The sequence below is a fragment of the Chlorocebus sabaeus genome, chromosome 21, assembly GCF_047675955.1.
Source record: "Chlorocebus sabaeus isolate Y175 chromosome 21, mChlSab1.0.hap1, whole genome shotgun sequence".
In the NCBI taxonomy this organism is placed as follows: Eukaryota; Metazoa; Chordata; class Mammalia; order Primates; family Cercopithecidae; genus Chlorocebus; species Chlorocebus sabaeus.
This window is the reverse complement of record NC_132924.1, coordinates 72,482,511-72,504,098: the sequence shown is the minus strand read 5'-3', so window position 1 is coordinate 72,504,098 and position 21,588 is coordinate 72,482,511. Positions and strand designations below refer to the sequence as shown.

At 35.2% G+C, this 21,588-nt stretch overlaps 1 protein-coding gene across 1 annotated transcript in view; it reads right to left on the bottom strand.

Annotated features, from left to right (window-relative positions):
* GNAT3 (G protein subunit alpha transducin 3) overlaps nt 1-21,588 on the bottom strand; it is a 57,232-nt gene that overhangs the window by 14,348 nt on the left and 21,296 nt on the right. Inside the window, exons 3-5 of the mRNA XM_007982373.3 lie at nt 16,878-17,019; nt 6,420-6,577; nt 1,821-1,949 (exon numbers count right to left, since the gene is read on the bottom strand). Coding sequence (XP_007980564.1) covers nt 1,821-1,949; nt 6,420-6,577; nt 16,878-17,019 — 429 coding nt within the window. The remainder of the gene's footprint in view (nt 1-1,820; nt 1,950-6,419; nt 6,578-16,877; nt 17,020-21,588) is intronic.

The following is a 21,588-nucleotide window of genomic DNA, read 5'->3' as shown; positions in this document are numbered from 1 at the left end:
AGATGGTTACACCTCCATGAGGATATGCATTTGATTTCGGAGCTTAATGATAAGAAGGAGATGTTTCTTGCAGATTCAGGGGCAGAGCACTTTAGGCAAAGAGACTAGCAAGTGCAAAGGCTTGAAATGTTAAAGAACAGATATATAAACAAGATAACTTTTTAGAGTGATCATTTTTGGGACAATAGCACATCGGTTGGTGTTGTAGGGAGTGACTCGAGTGTTGAGCTTTTAGGTATTCAACAGGTAGCATTAATTGTCAAAACCGGTTTATGGTCCAGACAATCTAGGACCCAGAGAGTTGTACTGGCTTATGAAAGGTAAGCTACATCAAGTTATAACTCTCTGCTAGGACTTTACTTCATCTAATCTTTACAACAAACTCATTAGGTAAGCAAGTAAAGAAAAGGTTAACTGTGCTTCTTCACTCCTACTGCTAATTATTAGATACTCTGGAATTGGAACTTTGGTCAAGGCCCACACTCAGTTCTAGTCTGTTTCAGTGAGACATCTGGAGAAAAGAAAGGAAAGAAAGACAGAAAAGGGACAGTGTCAAAAATGCTTTCACTGGGGTGGGAGGGGCAGAGGGGGACAAACAACTGAACTCAAGGCCCCAGAGGAAAACCCAGAAACTGGATCAAAGATGAGGAGTCTGAAAAAGTAGTTGCCAAAAAGAACTATACAATAGTGAAGCCAGGACTGATGACAAACTTTTCCTGCATTTGCCAAGACAGGATGTTGATCCCAATCGGTGCAGTCCCTTTACCCTGGTTTAATCTTTGGCTCATCTTTCAGAAAATTAACTATTTGTAGGCCTAAAATTTAGATAGGAATTTTGAAGAGTTTTTTTTCTGTATTAGTTGAAAATATACTACCTACATAATAGGTATTCTACTTAGATATTATATATAACACATACTTTAAAATATTTGAAGCTTTTATCTTACTAAAATAAATTTATGATGTTGATTAATTACCATTTTCTTTTTCCTCACAAATGGATATGAATAATTCATGCCACTCTATCTCCAGTTTTTTACTCTTTAAGATTATTGTCATTATTCGATGTATGAATAATCTTATTAGTTATATTTTTATCGATTTTTGTCATTACTAAGCAATACAACTAGAACCTGCTATTAATGTTTAATATTCCATATTGTGCACAATCCATACAAAAAGGTATTTAAATATTAAGGGATATTTTCTAACAATATAATATGGGTTTCCATTTCTTGTATAGTAAATGAGTGATTTTGCAGTAGAATTTCTAGGAAGCTCTTGATAATATAACAGCAATGAAAATCATGATTCATTTTCATACTCAAAACATGGTTATAAAATATGCCTTGTTATTGCAGTAAATAGTATCATATTCAAATAATTCTCTTCTTGGTAATTTGCATTTTTTAAAATTAAGGAAACAGATGTAATAGGAATATTTCAAGCAAATAGGAAAATAGAAAGGCAAAGGAAATAGGATTCCTGGCACCCATTTCTTGTATAATATTTAAATACATTTTCTTTTTTTTCCCCAAAGTACAGTGCCAGTTTTAAAAATGAGGAAAGTAAAATCTAGCCCCCACCTGCTCAAGCCAGAAGCATTTTAGCCTGGAAGGAGGGATGAGGCTCAGGATGAGAGGTTGGGGTGAGAGGCTATAGGAGGACAGTAAAGGACAATGGTACTGAAGGTAAACTGGAGCTAGTGAGTACATCCAAGGATTATTGAACCTGAACATGGGCTAGAGCTTTTCTCCATGAGGGAATATTAAGCCTGATGCATACTTCTGTCCACAGTTAGAAAAGATATTTGATCATACCTGAAGTGCAAGTCTTTAAAGGAGAATTGGGTTTCAATGATTCCAGTCGTTTTCACTCGAGAATGGAGAACATCTTGTTCATTTGGCACATACCCAGATGCTGTTATTCTATCTAAATCATTAAGGTAGCTAATAAAGACAAAACAAAATTATGTACATGTATATATAATACATAAATACATACATATATAATACATACATGCATATATACACATACATATGTATATATATTACATACATATATGTGTGCGTGTGTGTATATGTGTATTTTTTAACTTTGCATTTGAAGAAACCAGGATTCGGTATAAATGAATTTTTAGTGTAGGATCTATTAAAAATGATAAATTGTAGATGTGCTTTCCAAACTCTGATCATCAGAATTACAAGTTTGGTAGCTGGAATGTTGCAGAACGCAGAGTGCTGACTGTGGTACACAGCTGACCCCCAGCGTCCTCTTCTAAAGGCACCTAAATCAACACTGCCTTAACCTGTATTTTATGTGGTTTATGTGATAAATTTGCTGGTATATAGATAGAAGTATGAAAGAAAATTTCTCTTTATAGTACCTGGATCATTACAAAGCTAAAAGCTGCCTTATAATGGTAGTGGCTAGATTATCCTCGAAATTCTGTATTTTGAATTTAGGCATTTTCAGTTTTATGAGAGTGATTGGTTTGAATGTACTAATTCAAAGGTTGGTTGTTATTTTTGCATGGATTTGCCTCATCAAAACTCAGCCATTTCCATTAAATGCCATTGCAATATCTAGTTAGCACAATAAAAGAAGCACTATTTGTCTCTCTTCCTGGTCTATACTGGAAGTGACTCATGAATTTGCAAACCCACCCTGACCTGGCTCTCCTGGGGACAGAAGGGTGAACGTACCCACTATCCCCACTCCCACCTCCTCTTCCATCAATGCATCACTGTATCTTTACCCCTTCCAGGAAGCTGTATTAAAAATTCCTAGAATTATCAGGCTGAATATGGTGTTTTTTTCTCCTCACAGGATCTAGGTGTGGTGATGAACAGGAATAAGTCTAATTAAACTGTGTATGCTATAACAGTCTGTTAAATTAGAGGAAAAAACCCTGCTCTCAGCTTCCTGCTCTCAGCTTCCTAACTCTTGAAACCAGATAATGTCTTTATACTAAAAAAAGTGTTTTATTGCTTTAAAAATAATTTGAAAACCACTGGTCTAGACTGTAGATATTAAGCTTTTAGTGGCTTAGCAATATCACTATTTCTGTACAAATTTTAGATACAAATAGTAATAGCATAGTAATGCTTTTATGACACGTTTCACCATTACACTGAACCACATTTATAGAAAGATAAGATTCGAATGCTTCCATTGAGGCAGAATGTGTGAGGTAGAATCCAGCTGAATGTTACTGTTAAAAATTGTTTGTTCAGTGATTATGCTGAGAAGCTGTTATGCCTTAGCACCTAGCACAAAGATTGAAAAAACAAAACCATTTTATTATTTTAAAAAATTCATTATTAATGTAAGTAATTTATTCTTGGAGGAGCTTTTTCCTTTTAAGCTGAAACAAATTAAGGGTGGACAAGTGTCCCAAAGGGATTTTGCCAAGAGTAAAAATCACACCTCAGAAACACATAACATATATAATATGAAAAATATTAACATATATAATATGAAAACAGCCTTGTTTTAATCTAAAAAAGCTTAAGTTTTCTTTTGAAAAAAGAGTGATACATCAAGATGTAAATGTATTAGAGAAAGTACTGGCAGAATTTGCTAGTGTATTTATTTTCTATTTTGGCAAGCAAATCCCTTTGTGAATTTTCTATTAACTAAGCCTGCATGTGTGATAGGTATATTGTTGGTCAGTTCATGCAAGAGAAACAACAAACAAAAAAACACCAAAAATATGCCTACCAAAATAAAGATTACATTCATTTCATGATAACTAAATGAAAGCCTTGGTAAAGACACATTTATTTGCATGTATAAATGATTTCAAGCAAAGCAGAAGCATTAGCAGACTGATAGATTTGCATTTAAAATGCTTGTTTAAATAAACAAATATAGAATGTGGGAGTTCAAGCCTATAATCTAAAGCTTTGACCAAATAGAGGCCCTTAACATATATGAATCTGATCATTGAAAAGTACTAAATTATTTTCCAATTATTTAAACTAGGATTTGTCCTGGTGAAGTCTATGGTAATTCTTAAAGCACGTGGAATTTTAAAGGCACACTATATGGCTTTACTGCAATTAGTAAACCATGCAGTTGACTAAAATGTTTCCTCTGATTGTCCCTGCCATACCCTTCTTCTTTCAATTTTCTGGAACTGATGAGGTTATGTTGCCAACGATGGCGTTCCTTTCCCTTATTCTGATTATATTCACTTTTTTGTTAGCCTTAACTTGAAGGATCTCTAGATTTGAGGAAACAAGAAGTATCTTACTTATACCAAAAAAAGAAAAGAAAAAAGTATTAGAGACCTTGCTCTATATAATGTATATGAAACAGACACATTGTAGTACCAATGTCATTTTATATCTAGTTTTCCAGTGTAATTCAGTGTTTGAAAAAAAATCTGCTCTTAATTGCTGGAAGAAAGCAATGAGCATTCAACGAACTTTCTCAGCAAGCTTTCCTTTTAAGGACACCTAAGAGCAGAACAAAAAATAACACTTTATTATTATTATTACTTTTTGGCTTATGTATGAAATTTCTCTGAAATAGGGAAAATCAGCTTTTCTGTTATTCTGTTGCACCTGCAGTAATCTGGGTGGTTGAAAACTATTACCATATAGGAAACATTTACAAAATGAATGCAAATTGATATTATTTAATTGTTTTTAACTTGATGAACAGATTTAAAATTTTCCTATGACTCTATAATGGAGTACATAGTCCCAGTGTAAAACATACTTTAAGTGTTTAAATAAAGGAAAAAATTAAAATTAAATACTAGAAAATACAATAAAATGCCATTTATTTGCCCATTTTAACTATGTGGTTTGTACAAGACTAAATATATTAATGAGAGCCCACTTTAATCTATCTTTCTCTCTGGCTCTCTACCCAGAGCTTTACTGAGCAAGATTTTATGGGAATATTCCACAATTCAGCTTCTTACTCATTTGTGACTACCCTTACCAATGAATAGTATAGAAAAGCAATGTTTTACTCCACTGCAGAGATCCTTTCTACTATTAAAATGTGGTAGGTGCTGAGACACTTATGAAAAGTTATTCAAGTTGATATAATCACAAAATGAGACTCATTCTCTCCTTCATCAGAGAGCTAGGAAAAACTCTTTCCTCCAAAAGCAATGTGCCCTTTGAAATTGTTATATAGCTTATTTCTCTCCATAATCATTCTGTCCATCAGTGATTAAAAATCTGAAGTGTCATGCAAGCTTCATTGTTCTGTCTTGACTGATCTTTTCTATTTGTTTCACTTTTACATTACTGTTTTGCTTTTGTTTAATTAAATGATGCTAGCAGGTTCTGTTGGTGGGAGGAGTTCATCAAAAGAAGTATATTTACACTTTTTCACACATATGCATGAACGGAAATAGAAAATGAGTAATTAGATTATATTTACATATGCACACATCTTGCAGGCATGTAGTGGCAGGGCTATCTTAGGAACCACTTGCTAAAAGAATTGTTTTTTGGGGTTATTTTGGTGACAGGGTCTTGCTCTTTTGCCCTGGCTGGAGTGCAGTGGTGCAATCTCTGCTTACTGAAGCCTTGACCTCCTGGGTTCAAGCAATCCTCCTGTCTCAGCTTCCCAAGAAGCTGGGACTACAGGCATGTGTCCCCACACCTGGCTAATTTTTTTTTTTTTTTTTTTTTTTTTTTTTTTTTTTTAAGCAACTTGGCTTTGCTATGTTGCCCAGGCTGGTTTCAAATTCCTGAGCTCAAGCAGTCTGCCTGCCATGGCCGCCCAAAGTGCTGGGATTACAGGCATGAGCCGCTGTGCCCAGCACTAAAAGAAAATTTTAAATCACTTCGATAATGAAATTATAGTGTCACAAGCCCCTAATTTCCTTATGGTTAATTCATACTAAATGGATGATATAAGCAGTGAAATTTATACAAGTTTTTGAGACGCCAGAAGAATCCCCCGGTATACAAGTGTTTTGGAAATCAATTCATTAATTTCTTCTAGAATTTTGTATCAAGGTCATCAACCCAGTGAGCCAAGGCATATGTCATTAATAAAATTAATCTAGGAGATGATTTCACTAATATGAATAGAGATGAAATGAATAGCCCAAAACCTCAGTGTGCATGCCACCAGTCTGTGTTAGTGTGAAAGGCTATGCATAATGGTTAACTCTTTTTAATCAAGAGAAGATATTTGCAACATAGTATCTTCTCGGGCAGTTTTAAGCTTAGTTATTTAAAATGCTCCCCTGCTTATATTTTCTTACATCTCATTATGTCACCTTGTTCATCTTCATTTCTCTTCGATTGCTTTTTATTTTACTCTAATAAAATGTAACACCATTTATTTTCTTCATTTGCATTTACAAATGCAAAGTATGCAGAATTATAATTCTTAATTTTAAATGTTTTACCTTCAATTCCCCTTAAAGTGAATTCACTTACTAAGCTGCTGAGTCATTGAGCTGATACTCAGATGCCCTTTCAAAGCAGGCCTGAATTCCCGGATCTCTCCATAGCCGTTTTATTACCTCAGCCAGTTGAGGCGTCATGCCACCATCTTCCAGGGTATTTGCCATTGCATAAAGTTGTCGTTGGTCTTCCTAGAACAATGTTTTGGTGAGAATAAGAATGTATTATTTGGAATCACATACTCTGTTTTCTAATAGAGTATTTTAATGGGATGATTTTAATCTTATTCCTTTAGCTAATAATTCCACCAAACATCTTTTTAAACTATATCGAGGTAAATAGAACTAAAGTTTCTCATGGCTGGTTGATGTCCAGAAGAGTTCTCCTTTGCAAAAACTATAAAATATTATGTGAAGAAATTAGCATATTTTGAAATATATCACTGACTTCTGAATATGATATCAAGAAGGATAATAATACTTTGCTGTATTCATATTGAGTTTGCAGAAGGTCTACCTATTATACCAAGGTAAAAGAAAAATTAACCTGATTTAATCTGGTATTTTCTTCTTTTTTTAATCATTGCCATGAATTTTTCTAGAAAAAAAAGCCAAGTAAAAATTAGAGTAGGCCAGGCATGGTGGCTAACACCTGTAATCCCAGCATTTTGGGAGGCTGAGGTGGCCAGATCACTTGAGTCCAGGAGTTTGAGACCAGTCTGGGCAACATGGCAAAATTTTTCCTACAAAAAAATTAGTCAGGGATATATAGTGCATATCTGTAGTCCCAGCTACTAGGGAGACTGTGGTGGGAGAATTGCTTGAGCCTGGGATGCAGAGGTTGCAGTGAGCAGAGATTGCACCACTACATTCCAGCGTAGGTGACAGAGCCAGACCCTGTCTCCAGAAAAAAAAAAAAAAAAAAAAATTAGAGTAAAAATGGGAAATGAATTCATTATTCTAAAATTGTATTTTTTCAAAAAATTAATATGTAATATTTTTTGTCATCAGGTTACCTCCTCTTAATCATACAAATAAAGCCGGGCACGGTGGCTCAAGCCTGTAATCCCAGCACTTTGGGAGGCCGAGACGGGCGGATCACGAGGTCAGGAGATCGAGACCATCCTGGCTAACACGGTGAAACCCCGTCTCTACTAAAATACAAAAAAAAAAAAATTAGCCGGGCGAGGTGGCGGGCGCCTGTACTCCCAGCTACTCGGGAGGCTGAGGCAGGAGAATGGCGTGAACTCGGGAGGCGGGGCTTGCAGTGAGCTGAGATCCGGCCACTGCACTCCAGCCTGGGCAACAGAGCCAGACTCCGTCTCAAAAACAAACAAACAAACAAAAAAAAAACAAATAAAGAATGGTAAACATTTGGATCCATATAATATTTTTGAACATTCCTGTAGCTATTGTTGGTTGCATGCCTTTGGAACAAACCAGTAGGGCAGAGGTGAGAATTTTTTATGCAAAGCAAGGGATTATTGTCTTAGTCCTGTTGGGATAAGATCTGGAGCTTACCAGGGAAGAAGGAAAGAGAAGTTTATTGAGTTTAAGTATAAATACTATAGTCAAATATATATTGAGTTTATAGTATAAATACTATAGTCTGTAATTTATTTTAACTAATAATCTAAATAGCTTTATGACAAATTTTTTTTTTTTTTTAAAGATTAAGAGGTTGAGTTTCAGAATAATTAAATTGACTGTGGTAATAGTCCAGGCAAATGGAGAAGTCTGAACTTAACCTTGTTGTCAGCCTCCAAAGCTGATATCCTTTTTAGTTCATAATCCTCTTGGTGCATATTATTACAGTTTGCAAAACTATACATAAAATATCTCACGTAATCCTCACAACTGTGAGATAGACACTATATTTTCTCCATTTTACATGTAAGGAATCTAAAATGCTCAAACTTTTAGAAACCAGTAAACCAGTATATACAATAAGCATCAGAATATGAGTCAAACACAAGCACCTTTTGTGCCATGTCAGGCTGTTACTGTGACAGGAAAGTGGTCCCAGTCCAGATCCCAAGAGTGGGTTCTTGGATCTCACACAAGAAAGAATTCAGGACGAGTCCGTAGAGTAAAGTGAAAGCAAGTTTATTCAGAAAGTAAAGGAGTGAAAGAATGACTACTCCATATACAGAGCAGCCCCGAGGGCTGCTGGTTGCTCATTTTTATGATTTCTTGATGATATGCTAAACAGGGGGTGGATTATTCATGCCTCCCCTTGATAGAGCATGTAGGGTAACTTCCTGACATTGCCATGGCATTTATAAACTGTCATGGTGCTGGTGGGAGTACAGCGGTGAGGACAAGCTGAGGTCACTCTCATGGCCATCTTGGTTTTGGTGGGTTTGGGCCAGCTTCTTTACTGCAGCCTGTTTTATCAGCAACGTCGTTACATCGGCATCTTGTGCCGACCTCCTCTCTCACCCTGTAACTTAGAATGTCTTAACTGTCTGGGAATGAAGCCCAGTGGGTCTGAGTCTCATTTTCCTCAGCTCCTATTTAAGATGAAGTTGCTCTACTTCAAATGTCTCTGACACTACCAATGAAGTATGTTCAGTAAGAACTTGCTGCTTTTCTAATACAATTCAGATTATTATTATTTTGAACTGACTACAGTTTTATTCTACCATTTTATCAAGAATCTGCTTGCTCTTTGTATAAAAAATAAGGGTATGTCACTTATTGGGTTTTTTTTTCACGTTCAATATCATAATTGATGCTAAGCAAATTTGATCACATTTTATTCACAGCCTTAAAAATGTATAATTTAAATACAGACTACGTGCTTAACAGTCTACAGATAGAAATGATTAACTCAGTACCTTATTTACTGAATAGATCACATAAGAAAAGCTAAAATATACGTTAAAAATTTGTGATACCTTTGATTTTTTCATCCACTTTAGTGAGGTGTTAATAGGAGATTCTGCTGTTACCACAGTCATTGGTCACTTATTGTTAAAGAGACACAGGTAAGGGAAAAAAAAAAAAAACAAAACACAACGTATTCTATCTTTCTTCACAATCAGCTTTTATTGTTAAAAGTAAGCTGATCAGATGATCATTGGTCCACATATTCAATGTGTAAACCCAAAACAAAATTCTGAGTCCCCCAAGCAACAGAATTCTAAGCCCTGCAACCACTAGAAATCCCTCTTGGCCAAGAGAATTCCAAGGGAAACCTGAAAAACTAGGTCAGGCCTGATAGGAAGGGTGGGGTCAGACGTGCCTCATGAGGTCCTCCTCCCTTTGGAATTCAGGCACAACTCATCAGCATTAACATTAAAACAGATATCTTAGGACTGATAAAACTGACTCTTTATAGCAATAAGGTTCCAAATTCCAACCTGACTCCAGTATAGAGCAGGCCCTGAAATAAATTATTTTATTGCCAAATATATTTTTTTGGCATATATAAAAGAATAAAAGAAAATAACAATAAAATAAAAGCTGTCTTTTGTGGGGGAAACTTACACTGTGTAGAGAATCCCCTTCCCTTTTCAAGTCCTTTTCTGATCCTTGTGAGATTAGCTGAGAGTCTAGCACTTTTTAAAGGTCTAAATAGGAAATATTTGCCATCTATTGCCTCTAAGGGTGCCACCTATGAGACTTCATCTATATAATAAGAACCTTGGTCTCCACAACCTCTTAACCCAGAGACTCCTTTCTATTCATTCTAGGCCTTTAGACAATGACTTAATTCTTTTGACCAATTACCAATCAGAAAATGTTTGAATCCACCTATGACTGGAAGGTCCTGCTTCAAGTTATCCTACCTTTCTGGTCCTTGCATGTATTGACTGATATCTGCCTGTAACTTTTATCCCCATAGAATGTATAAAATCAGGCTATGACTTAACTACCTTGGGCATATGTTCTCAGGATCTCCTGAGGCTGTGCCATGGGTCATGGCACTCACATTTGGCTCAAAATAAATCTCTTCAAGTATTTTACAGAGTTTGGCTTTTTTTGTCAACAAATGGCCAAATCAAGTCTCAACCTGGTTTTCCTGCATCAGCACAGGATAGATTTTTAAAACCCCATTTCTCTATAAAATGGATATGAAAGAATACTGCAAGTTCAGCGAAATATGCTCTGGTCACTTTTGCTAGCGTCATGCTCTCGGCTCCTTCCACTATTAAAGTGCTATTTAGAACGAATGATGCAATAAAACAACCACTACACAGTTTTATCCCTAAGAAGAAAAATTATACATCTTGTCAGCATAGCTTTACAAACCAAACACACTGTTTCATTTATTTCTTTTTTCTTTTTCTCTTCTTTTCTTTTTTCTTTTTTCTTTTTTTATTTTATTTTATTTTTTAGACAGAGTCTTGCTCTGTCACCCAGGCTAGAGTGCAGTGGCATAACCTAGGCTCACTTCAACCTCCACCTGCCACTTTCAAGCGATTCTCCTGCCTCAGACTCCCAAGTAGCTGAGACTACAGATGTCCGCCACCACACCCAGCTGATTTTTTTTTTCGTTTTTTTTTTTTTTTTTGTAGGGACAGTGTATCACCATGTTGGCCAGGATGGTCTTGATCCCTTGACCTCGTGATCAGCCCACCTCAGCCTCCCAAAGTGCTGGGATTACAGGCGTGAACCACCACATCTGGACTTCCTTTTTTTAAAAAATGTTCTATTTTAAATTTCAATATACTTTATTTGTAGAGGTATGATGAATATAGTTCTAAACACTTAAATGTTACAAAGCCTCCCTTGACCACTTCAATCCTACTACCTCCCACAAAGGCAAGTTATCCTATCAGGTTGGTTTTTGTGTCTCCAGACCTTTTAGTTTTAAATGTGTGCATGCATAGGTGGAGCCCATGGAGAGGACTTTCAATCCCGGCTGCACATCATCAGCATGTGGTGTACCCTTAACAATGCTGATAGCAGAACTGCAACCTAAACAAAATGAATCAGAATCTGCATGTCAGGCTCTGCAAAGGTAGCTTTTAAAAGCCTCAAGGTGATGCAACTGTTCTGACTGCATTAAGAATCTCTGGCAATATACAGTTGTTATTTTTTTAACCATAAATAACACTTTATTGAACATAGTGTATTTCAATTCTTGATGTTCTTCTGTGCTTATTGAAAAGCTGGTATAATTTAAATAATTCTTTAAATTTAAAATTCTTTAAAGCTTTTCAGGGATTGAGCCTACCCATCAAATGTGAATTTTTAAAATATGTAACACCAAAATGTATAGGTATTACGAAAAGTTGTCTTCCTCATAATGGCCAAACTGATTGAACACTTAAGTCCTACTATTTTATTGTTATATTTTAAAAACTCTAGTAATTTCTCACCAAACTCAAAACTCAAAACCCAAATCCCTTATCCCTTACTGTGACTCACAAGGCTTTACATGTTTTGACCCTCTCTTTCCCTCCTTTCTCCCTTTCTCTCCCTGACCCCAAGACTCAACATGCACTGAACAACTTGTTGCTTCTTGAACTCACCAAGCCCCCATTTCAGCGCATTTCAACGGTTGTTCCCTCCATGTCCTTCCTGTGGTTCACTTCCTTTTTCACTGAAGTCTCTTCCCAATACCACCTCCTCAATGAAGCCTTCTCTAATCATCCTGTCTGCCACATTTTTCAAATAACAACCTGTGGATTTGAGTGGCATCCCAAATAAGTTTTATTTCCCTATGAGGTATTTGGAAAGGCTTGGGAATTACAGTGGGCCTGGAATGGCTCATTCTCTCTCTTTCTCTCTGTTTTTTTTTTTTAAGAATATTTCTTTTATTCATTCATTTCTTATTTTACTTTAAGTTCTAGGATACATGTGCAGAACATGAAGGTTTGTTACATAAGTATACATGTGCTATGGTGGTTTGCTGCACCTGTCAACCCATCTTCATTCTCTTAAGATTGTGTAACTTTGGGACTACATTGTATAGAAAATAAAATATGTGTTTTCCCTGCAGATTACTCAGACCTTCATCATTAATATTAGGTATCCCAGGTGGTCTTAGAACTTTGTGGAACTTATTCTGAACCCTACAGTCGTATTTCCAAAGATCATGGAAAAAACATCAAAAGAAAGGAAGGCTATGTCGTTTACTTAGTAATTGTGAGAAATGCTAAGTTAAAAATGCCATGTTTTGTTGCTACTGGGTTTTCAGAATCTTTGAGTAGTAATATTGGTTGCAAATTTCCAAGTTGTTATTGTATGCATATATACCAAATGGATTTGATCACAGAACTTCAATTGTAGAACATCTTGAGGAATCAGTGCTGCTTTTTGGTTCATATTGTAGAGTTTACTTTGTAGGGTTCTATGTCCAAGATGATTACAACACCACTCAAATTATGTAGTAAAAGTGTTATAATTTTCAGCATTCTTTTATGTCAGTTGAGTGGATTCTATATGCTCCAAAATAGGATACAATAATATGCAAAATGATAAGTAGTTATTTACTAAGTGTCTTCATTATTTCTCCTTTCCTGTTTCTTCAGTTTAACCCTCTTTTCAAGTTTTATGCTTATGAAATATAAGTCTATCAAATACGAAGCCACAACCAATGAGAACAAGCCCCATTTAGCTGCTTCCCCTCTAACTACATATCCCATCTCTCTCCTACTCCTTGGCTATAGGTCCTAAAAATATTGCCCTTAACTGTTCCAATAGCCTATTCTAATTTTTCCACATACTCCACAGGAGTAGGAGTCCACCATTCTTCTAAAATCTCTCTCACTATATTCCCAATGGCTCCATATTTCTAAATCCAATAGATTCTATTTAATAGTCTCCTTTCTTGACTTCTGAAGACCTTTCAATATCAATAATTCCCTTTGGAACACTTCTCTTGAATTCTGTGATTTCATACTTCTGATTTTGATTTACTCCTCTATCCTCTCCCCTGAGGTTTTCTTTTCCTAACAAGTGAGCAGAAAATATTGTGGTGGGTTTTTTGCTTTTGTTTTTTAACACTCTTCCCTAGACTCTGTTATCCCTAATAACTTTCCCTTCTTAATCTAAGTGCTTCATCTATTCCATCCTACTTTCTTAGTATGAATTATATGCCATAGTATAATGGCATGCCAATAACACCTAGATTTAGATCTCTAGACAAAGTGTCTATTTTGGGCTTCAAATGCACATTTGTAATTGCTTACATATGTAGATATCAAATAGAACTTACAAACTCATTTCCAAAACCAAACTGATTAGTTCTTTTCTATCCACATTTAATGTTAGTGTTCCTCTTCTTAGTAATACCTTCTTTCAGCAAGAATGGAGCTCCACATTTAGTTGCACAGCCTTTTTGAAATAGCATATCATTTGTAATTATTTGTTAAACATCAAGCTCTCCTCTCCTGATGACAAATATTATTTCCATCTCAGTTACTGCTGAGCCCTCACTACATCCCCAGTATCCAACTAAATGTCTACCACATAAATAGTTTAATAAAAAATAATATTTTCAAATGATGTTGGATGCATAGATTTCACTACATAAATTTTAATGAGCCTATATTCAAAACAAGTATTGAAAAATAATAATACCTAATATTTATTGAAAATTTTCATTCTATAATACTCTGTATTATAGAGGATTTCTTATGTTTTTGCTTCCTCTTTTAATAGTGATTGTAACTCAAGGAGGAAAACCATAACATTCTGTGGAAGCAGACACTGAAGTTTAGAGAGGTTAACTTGTCCAAACTTATAGACCCAGTGACTAATAAAGCTCACATAAATTTTCTATCAGAACTTCCTCTCCTTGGCGATCTGTGTGGTGATGTGCAGATGGTTGTATAAAAGCACATGTACTTGTATAAATAATTGAGAGCTAATCAGAACTCTGAAAGTCACATGTAGGTAGTGCTTAGCAATCAATCTATTAAATAAACAATTTTAAACAGGTCATAGTATATTAATCTCAAAATCAAGTACTAGAATGCAGTTGAAACTGCTAGAGTTTACATCAGTTGAAATAAAAGTATGAACTATGTTGTGCCTGACAATTGTGATGTTCTGATAGTTGAGGACATAGGTACTCCTGGGAAGTTATGGCAATGGCTAGGTGCTGCTTAAGTTGCTCTATTTACACCATTCAATGTACAGTTTGAATGAACTGTACTTTTATTTTTAATTAGCACGATGGCAGCAATGTATAGAGTTTATTATTTTCACTTCCCCTGTATGTCAAATCACTAAGACTTTTACTAATAAATCTCACGTTTCTCTCTTTTTTTTTTTTTTTTAAAGACAGGGTCTTGCTCTGTTGCCCAGGCTGGAGTGCAGTGGCAACATCACAACTCTACTGCAACCTCGACCTCCCAAGCTCAAGTGAAACTCCCACCTCAGCCTCCCAAGTAGCTGGGACTACAGGTACACACCACCATGCCTAGCTAATTTTTTTTCTTTTTCTTCTTCTTCTTTTTTTTTTTTTTTTTTTATAGAGACAAGATCTGGTTATATTTTTCAGACTGGTCTGGAACTCCCAGGCTCAAGCAATCTTCTTGCCTCACCCTCTCAAAGTGTTGAGATTATAGGTGTGAGCCACCACACCGGTCAAAGCTCAGGTCTTTAGTGATCAGAGCATCACTGTTTCACAAACTCTGGGTCATATAAAGGATGCAGTATAATTAAATAAGTAGCAATAGGCAAGGTGATTTCCAACTTCTCTGACACAAATGCATGGAATATCATATTGCATCTACAAATTTAAACATCATTAAATCATTCTCAAAGGAATTAAGAAGGTACATCTATTTTAGTGACTATTATTGCCTAAGATAAAAAGATAAAATATTTCTAATCATTAAATCCTTTAAAAGCAAAAAGCACTATAATGGAATCCAGGAGAAGTGGGTTTTGCCATAAACTCTAGCTACTTAATGTAAACAAACTAATCCTCTTTGATCCTTGTTTTCTAGATTAAGGTGGTTATACTATGTTGTCTCTTAAGAGTCAATTTAAAATCCTAGTATCTTAGAAAAAGCCAAGGTTCAGATCCATAACTGAACTACACTTAAATAAGAACATGATCACTAAGTCATAGAGAGATAAAGAATAAAAAGATCTTGGAGTTCAGCTCCTCCAAGTTCCCTTTATTTATTTATTTATTTATTTATTTATTTAATTATACTTTGAGTTCTAGGGTACATGTGCATAACGTGCAGGTTTGTTACATATGTATACTTGTGCCATGTTGGTGTGCTGCACCCATCAACTCGTCAGCACCCATCATAGGTGGGAACTGAACAATGAGATCACTTGGACTCGGGAAGGGGAATATCAAGTTCCCCTTTTACACATGAGTGGGAAACTGTAGCCAGAGAGATAGATTGGAGCAACCTGTGGAGAAAACTAGAAATAGGAATCAGTAGAATACCTGACTCCTCGCTTTATAAACTATCTGCCTGAAGATCATACTTAGCATTTCTTTGTTCTTTGAAGAAAAGTGATAAGAAAAAGGGGGATTTCCCCTTTCTTTACATTAAGAGCATGGAAAAGCCGCCTTTGTTTGTTTGTTTTAATTGTAATGATTTCTAGTGGTCATTTACAAGATCCAGTGGCCATTTACAAGGTCCACTAAGCTGGGTGAGGGAGTTCAAATGACTCTTCTTTCTTTATCCTTACTATGCTTTTGTTCTCTATTTTTATTGTTTCTATAGCAAGGTTTCCAAGAATTACATTGGTAGGCATTCAACTGGCATCCTCTGGAGGTAACCAGATGCCCAGCTGCTCCCAGAGGGGACATATGGAAATGGGTGAGTTCTTCTTGTGGATTCTACTCAGTTACTCTTTTTTGGGTGGGGTCAACTATGGTTCTTTGGATAATACTGTAAGTTTCATTTGCCAAATATTTTTATATATTTGCCTATAAACTTTTAAAGTAAGTGGATTTCAAATACATTTTAATATAAAATAACTATATAGCAAAATATAAAGTAGGGAGAAAATAATTTTGTTGTTACCTTACAAATAGAACTATGACTACTTGAATATACTTAATATACAACCATTTGCTTGCTCCTACAATTTGAATTCTTTTTTAAAAAACTTAGCATTATAATCATTTCCCTGTTGCCATGCAGACTTTGTAATCATCATCAAACATTAATTATAATGATTGTGTTATTATTAAACATTTTTAGTCTCTTTGAAATGACATAACTAAAAAATTAATGTAGAGATATTGCAAATTGTGTTTATGCCATAAACTTTTGCATTTAGCAATAGTAAACAATATTTTTGTTTCTTATGGTGTATTATTTGATATTAAGTTTAATCCTCAGGAAAACAACTAATGTTGAATAATAGTATACAGTAAAAAAGTTTCACTTCAAGGAAAATAAGAAATCTTACACAAAACATAATTAATGTTTCAAAATTCATGTTTCATATTTTTAAATTTTGGGTATAGATTAATACTATGAACTTATTAAGTCCTCTTATTTTATGGCTCAAACTCTATTGCAGGACATACAGCTGTCATTATTTGCATACTTACTGCACTTCTGGGATTTACATAATCAATTCCAAGGGTAGTCATGGCTTTCACAATAGCTAGGATGGATTGCAATGTATTACTGTAAATTACTGCTTTGAACTCCATGCATTCTTGCTCACTGTAACCATTCTTATGGATGATCCTATAATTTAAACATGAAAAGTTTCTGTGAGTTGAATAATTGATTGTAACACTAAAGCACATCAAAATAAGTTACTTGAATACAATTATAGTGTATTTTCATTAAAAAGGAATTTTGACCATATGTATATGCTAAATCTAAACAATTTTATGCCTTTGGACTTTCATTATCATTGTCATTCATACAATATTTTCTTTCTGGGCTACCATGATAAATACAAAAGGACTTAGGATTTGTTATTTTAACATACTTTTCTGAAACGAGTAAATCATAAGCATTAAACTTAGAAAGCCTGTTTTTTGTTTTTTGTTTTTGTTTTTTTTTTTTTTAAAAAAAAAATTCTAGATTCTCAGGACAAAGATATATGCAGAGTTTTGAAACTTGGCCTTGTGTTCACAACCTGATGTCTAGAGGAAGTTAAGTCATTTAGAACATTCATGACTTTTCCTATCATGCTGGAAAATAGGAGTGCCTGCTTTCTATTTACAGCATCAACAAAGGCATCTTTTTTAGTACAGGTAATTGCCCTGTGTTAAATCTCTTGTCAGTTCTCCATCTGTGTACGTGCCACTGAGTTGTAAAAGTTGAAATGCCTGACATTTTATTTGGCTGAACTCTTCTCTACCTTCCACTCATTCAGCCAAACTCAAGATTTTACTAGTAGTTTTGGAATAATAGCTTAAAATAGATTTACCTATCAAAAGCTAAAGTCATTACATGTGACAGTTACGTATTTTTGCATCTTTATTGTAGAATTGCTTTTGTTCCTTTCTATAATTTTTTAATTGTCTTGAAGTGCTTTGTATTCGTTAGGCGTCTTTTTGGATGTCATATTACTAAATGTTTATATTGTGTCTACACGTATAAAGGCTTTAGCATGGGGGGGAAAGAGCACAAATGCCTCTTCAATGTCTTTGAAGATATTAGAACCTTCATATACAAGAAATTTCAACTGAAAGGTGTAAAAGCAGGGCCTATATTTGTTATTTGTTGTTTTTTTTTATTTGATTACAAATCATTGCTGAACTTCTCCTTTAAACATGGTCATGTTTGTCTTGCTGCATTGAATCATTAAATGATTCAATGCAGTCAATAAAATATAATATATAAATATAATATATAAATATAAAATAAAGTAAATAAAATAAAATAAAAAATAAAATAAGTAAATAAAATAGACAAAGACGGTAGAAAAAAATGCAGTAAAATATCTTTGTGGATAGATCAAGAATAAGTTTACTAAAGAAATGCCAGTTTTCTGTCAAATCGAACTTGGAAAATTATTCTAATTATTAAAATGGCAACTGTGAATGAACGTGGGGTACTTAGGTGTTCTTCATGGAACAAGTGCTGACTGCTATCAGAAGATGAATAAACATTTGTCACAAAGAAAAATGATAAAAACAGACGTTAAAATGTCCAGTTGAAGTGGGACTTTAAACAACATCATTTTTCCAGCAGCTGCATATATCAGTTTCTGTGAGACAGAGCACTCAAACTGCAGAGTTGGTTCCTAGGTCTGCTGAAATTCATAAGCTTTCACAGGGCATTTTCTGTGACATACTGTGTTATGTGGTAAAGAGAATACATTATGCAAGTCCCTCCTTCCCAAACCGTAGACTACAGCACTGCTGTGTAATACATTAGTCACTAGATGATTAATTAAAATTAAATAAAATTAAAAATTTAATTTCTCCATCACGCTATCAACATTTCAAGTGGCTACTAAAGCCACACGTGGCTAGCAGCTGCCATATTTTAAGACAAGATAGATAACTTTCCTATCATCACACAAAGTTCTGTTGAAGAGTACTGAGTTATAAGAAGGCAGAGCATATAAAGAGATTTTTGAACATTATGATAATGTATAGGACCAAACGCTGCATATAGTAAGATGCTATAGAAAATAAAAAGTGATAAACTCTACTAGGAGTTGGTGTGAGGTATCAAAGAAGACATCTTGGAAGCAGTGATAATCAGCTAATTGTTCAAGGAGAGTTATTCCTAGATGATCAAAAGGGCAGAGAATCATTCTAGGCAGAAAGATCAATATGAACAAGTAGATGCTCACAATTTTCAAGCATTCAGTATGTGCCAAGCACTGTTGTAAGCACTTCATCTGTCTTCATATTTCTTTACGAAATATGAAGGGCTTCATAATAAGCCCTTTAAAGTAGATACAATTATGTTCTACATTTTATAAATAAGAAATATCAGCATAGATAAATGAAGCAAATACCCCCAACTTATTCAGCTAGTGTGTGGTACGGCTGGACCACAAACACAATCTGATTTACAGTCCATGATCTTAGCCATGAAGCTCAGCCTTCTATAGTGTGCTAGTCTACAGACTTACAAAAGGTCAGCATTAGTGAAGCAGGAAGTAGGAGGGGAGAAATTACAGGACAGGAGGATGAAGACATCAACAAGAACTGGACTCCAGTGTCTTGTGTGCCATGGCAAGGAGATTGATCTTGATAGCATGGGTGAATTCAGGAGATACAATCAGCTTTAAATGGATCAGTTCATGGCAGTGTGGATAATATAATGAAGGGAAGGGCAGGGAGGTAGAAGCTCCTGAGGAAGATACTGAATTAATCTAGGTTAGAAATGATGACCAATGGAGATCAATGACGTGTTTGGAGACCAATTGTGTAGATGTGGCATGACTTAGTGAAAGGGTGAAGGCTTAGTATAACTACACTGAGATTTATTGCGTTGTAGGCTGGTGGTGTTGTAATCAATTTTAGGGCAAAAGAGGACTGATGGGAGATAGGTTTAATGTTTATTCTGATTTGGACCTAGCCAGACAATATAGCAGTAGATGTATCTGCCTCCCTAGTTTAGACAAAGTGTGTGAGTTTGAAAGAAATACTCTGAAACAGTCAGCTTGAAGATTCCAGTGAAAATCAGAACTCTGGAAGTTTTCGTTTGAAGGTGCAGAGTAAGTAGAGAAGTGCCAGTGTCTCCTGGTACAGTAGAGACACTAACATTTTAAGTGTAGTCAGAGATAGAGTTAGAAGAATGAAGGAGATAGAGTTAGACGAAATGGGAAAGAGTTCTAAAGAAGCTGAAGAAAAATATTAAGAGGAAAAAGTGATGTAATCTGGAACTAACATAGGACTTAAGGAGACTTCAAATAAAATTACTATTCAAAGATGACATAATAAATAATCTTCGTAAGGGCAACTTCTGCAATTTACCAGAGGTGAAAGTGTGATGAAAATGGCTGAAAATGGAAAGTGGAAAGTAAAGAGAGCAAATTTTGATTTTTTTTTTACAGAAATTCTACTGAAAAAAGGAAAGATAAAGCAGAACAAGGAAATTTGCTCTTTTTAAATAATAAAAGAAGTGCTCACTGTAGAAAATGTGAAAAGCCTAACAATATTAAAAGCAAAGGTGCTTTGAATTTTAAATTCCACTATTGAGAGAAAATTTATTTGAACACTGATATATGTTCTTTCATTTTAAAAAATTATCTATTTGATCATACTTGAGGTTAAAATGTTCATGCACCGGGCACAGTGGCTCATGCCTGTAATCCCAGCACTTTGGGAGGCTGAGGCAGGTGGATCACTTGAGGTCAGGATTTTGAGACCAGCTTGGCCAACATAGTGAAATCCCAACTCTAGTAAAAATATCAAAAAGAAAAAAAAAATTAGCCGGGCATTGTGGCAGGTGCCTGTAATCCCAGCTACTCAGAAGGCTGAGGCAGGAGAATTGCTTGAACCTGAGAGGTGGAGATTGCAGTGAGCCAAGATTGTGCCACTGCACTCCAGCCTAGGTGACAGAGCGTGACCCTTTCCCAAATAAATAAATTAAATCAATAAAATAAAATTAAAAATGTTCATGCAATTTTGTAACCTGTTTTTTTAGTTAACATAGCATTTCCACATATTTAAATGTTTTTTTTTTTTTTTTGAGAGGGAGTCTGAGTCTGGCTCTGTGGCCCAGGCTGGAGTGCAGTGGCCGGATCTCAGCTCACTGCAAGCTCCGCCTCCCGGGTTTACGCCATTCTCCTGCCTCAGCCTCCCGAGTAGCTGGGACTACAGGCGCCCGCCACCTCGCCCGGCTAGTTTTTTTGTATTTTTTAGTAGAGACGGGGTTTCACCATGTTAGCCAGGCTGGTCTCGATCTCCTGACCTCGTGATCCGCCCGTCTCGACCTCCCAAAGTGCTGGGATTACAGGCTTGAGCCACCGCGCCCGGCCCATTTCCACATATTTAAACCTTCTCATATACATGAGATTAATACATGATTTGTAATAGTTATATAATATTGCAATTGAAGAATGAATACTCCTGTAACTTTGCAACCTAATTGCTTATGTTTTATTTTAATTTGTGGTACTTTATTCTATCCCATGTTTCATTATCTTAGTGATATAAGCCTCTTATACAAGCTTTTATATTTTATATTTTTGAATTATTTTATTTTCACATTTTTGCATATTTTATCATTTTTGACAATTCTCAGAAACATATTTAGATCAATAATTTTAATTTTTCCAGCTTACTATGTATATTAAAATTATTTTTATAAATTTTCTGTAATATATAATTTTACAAG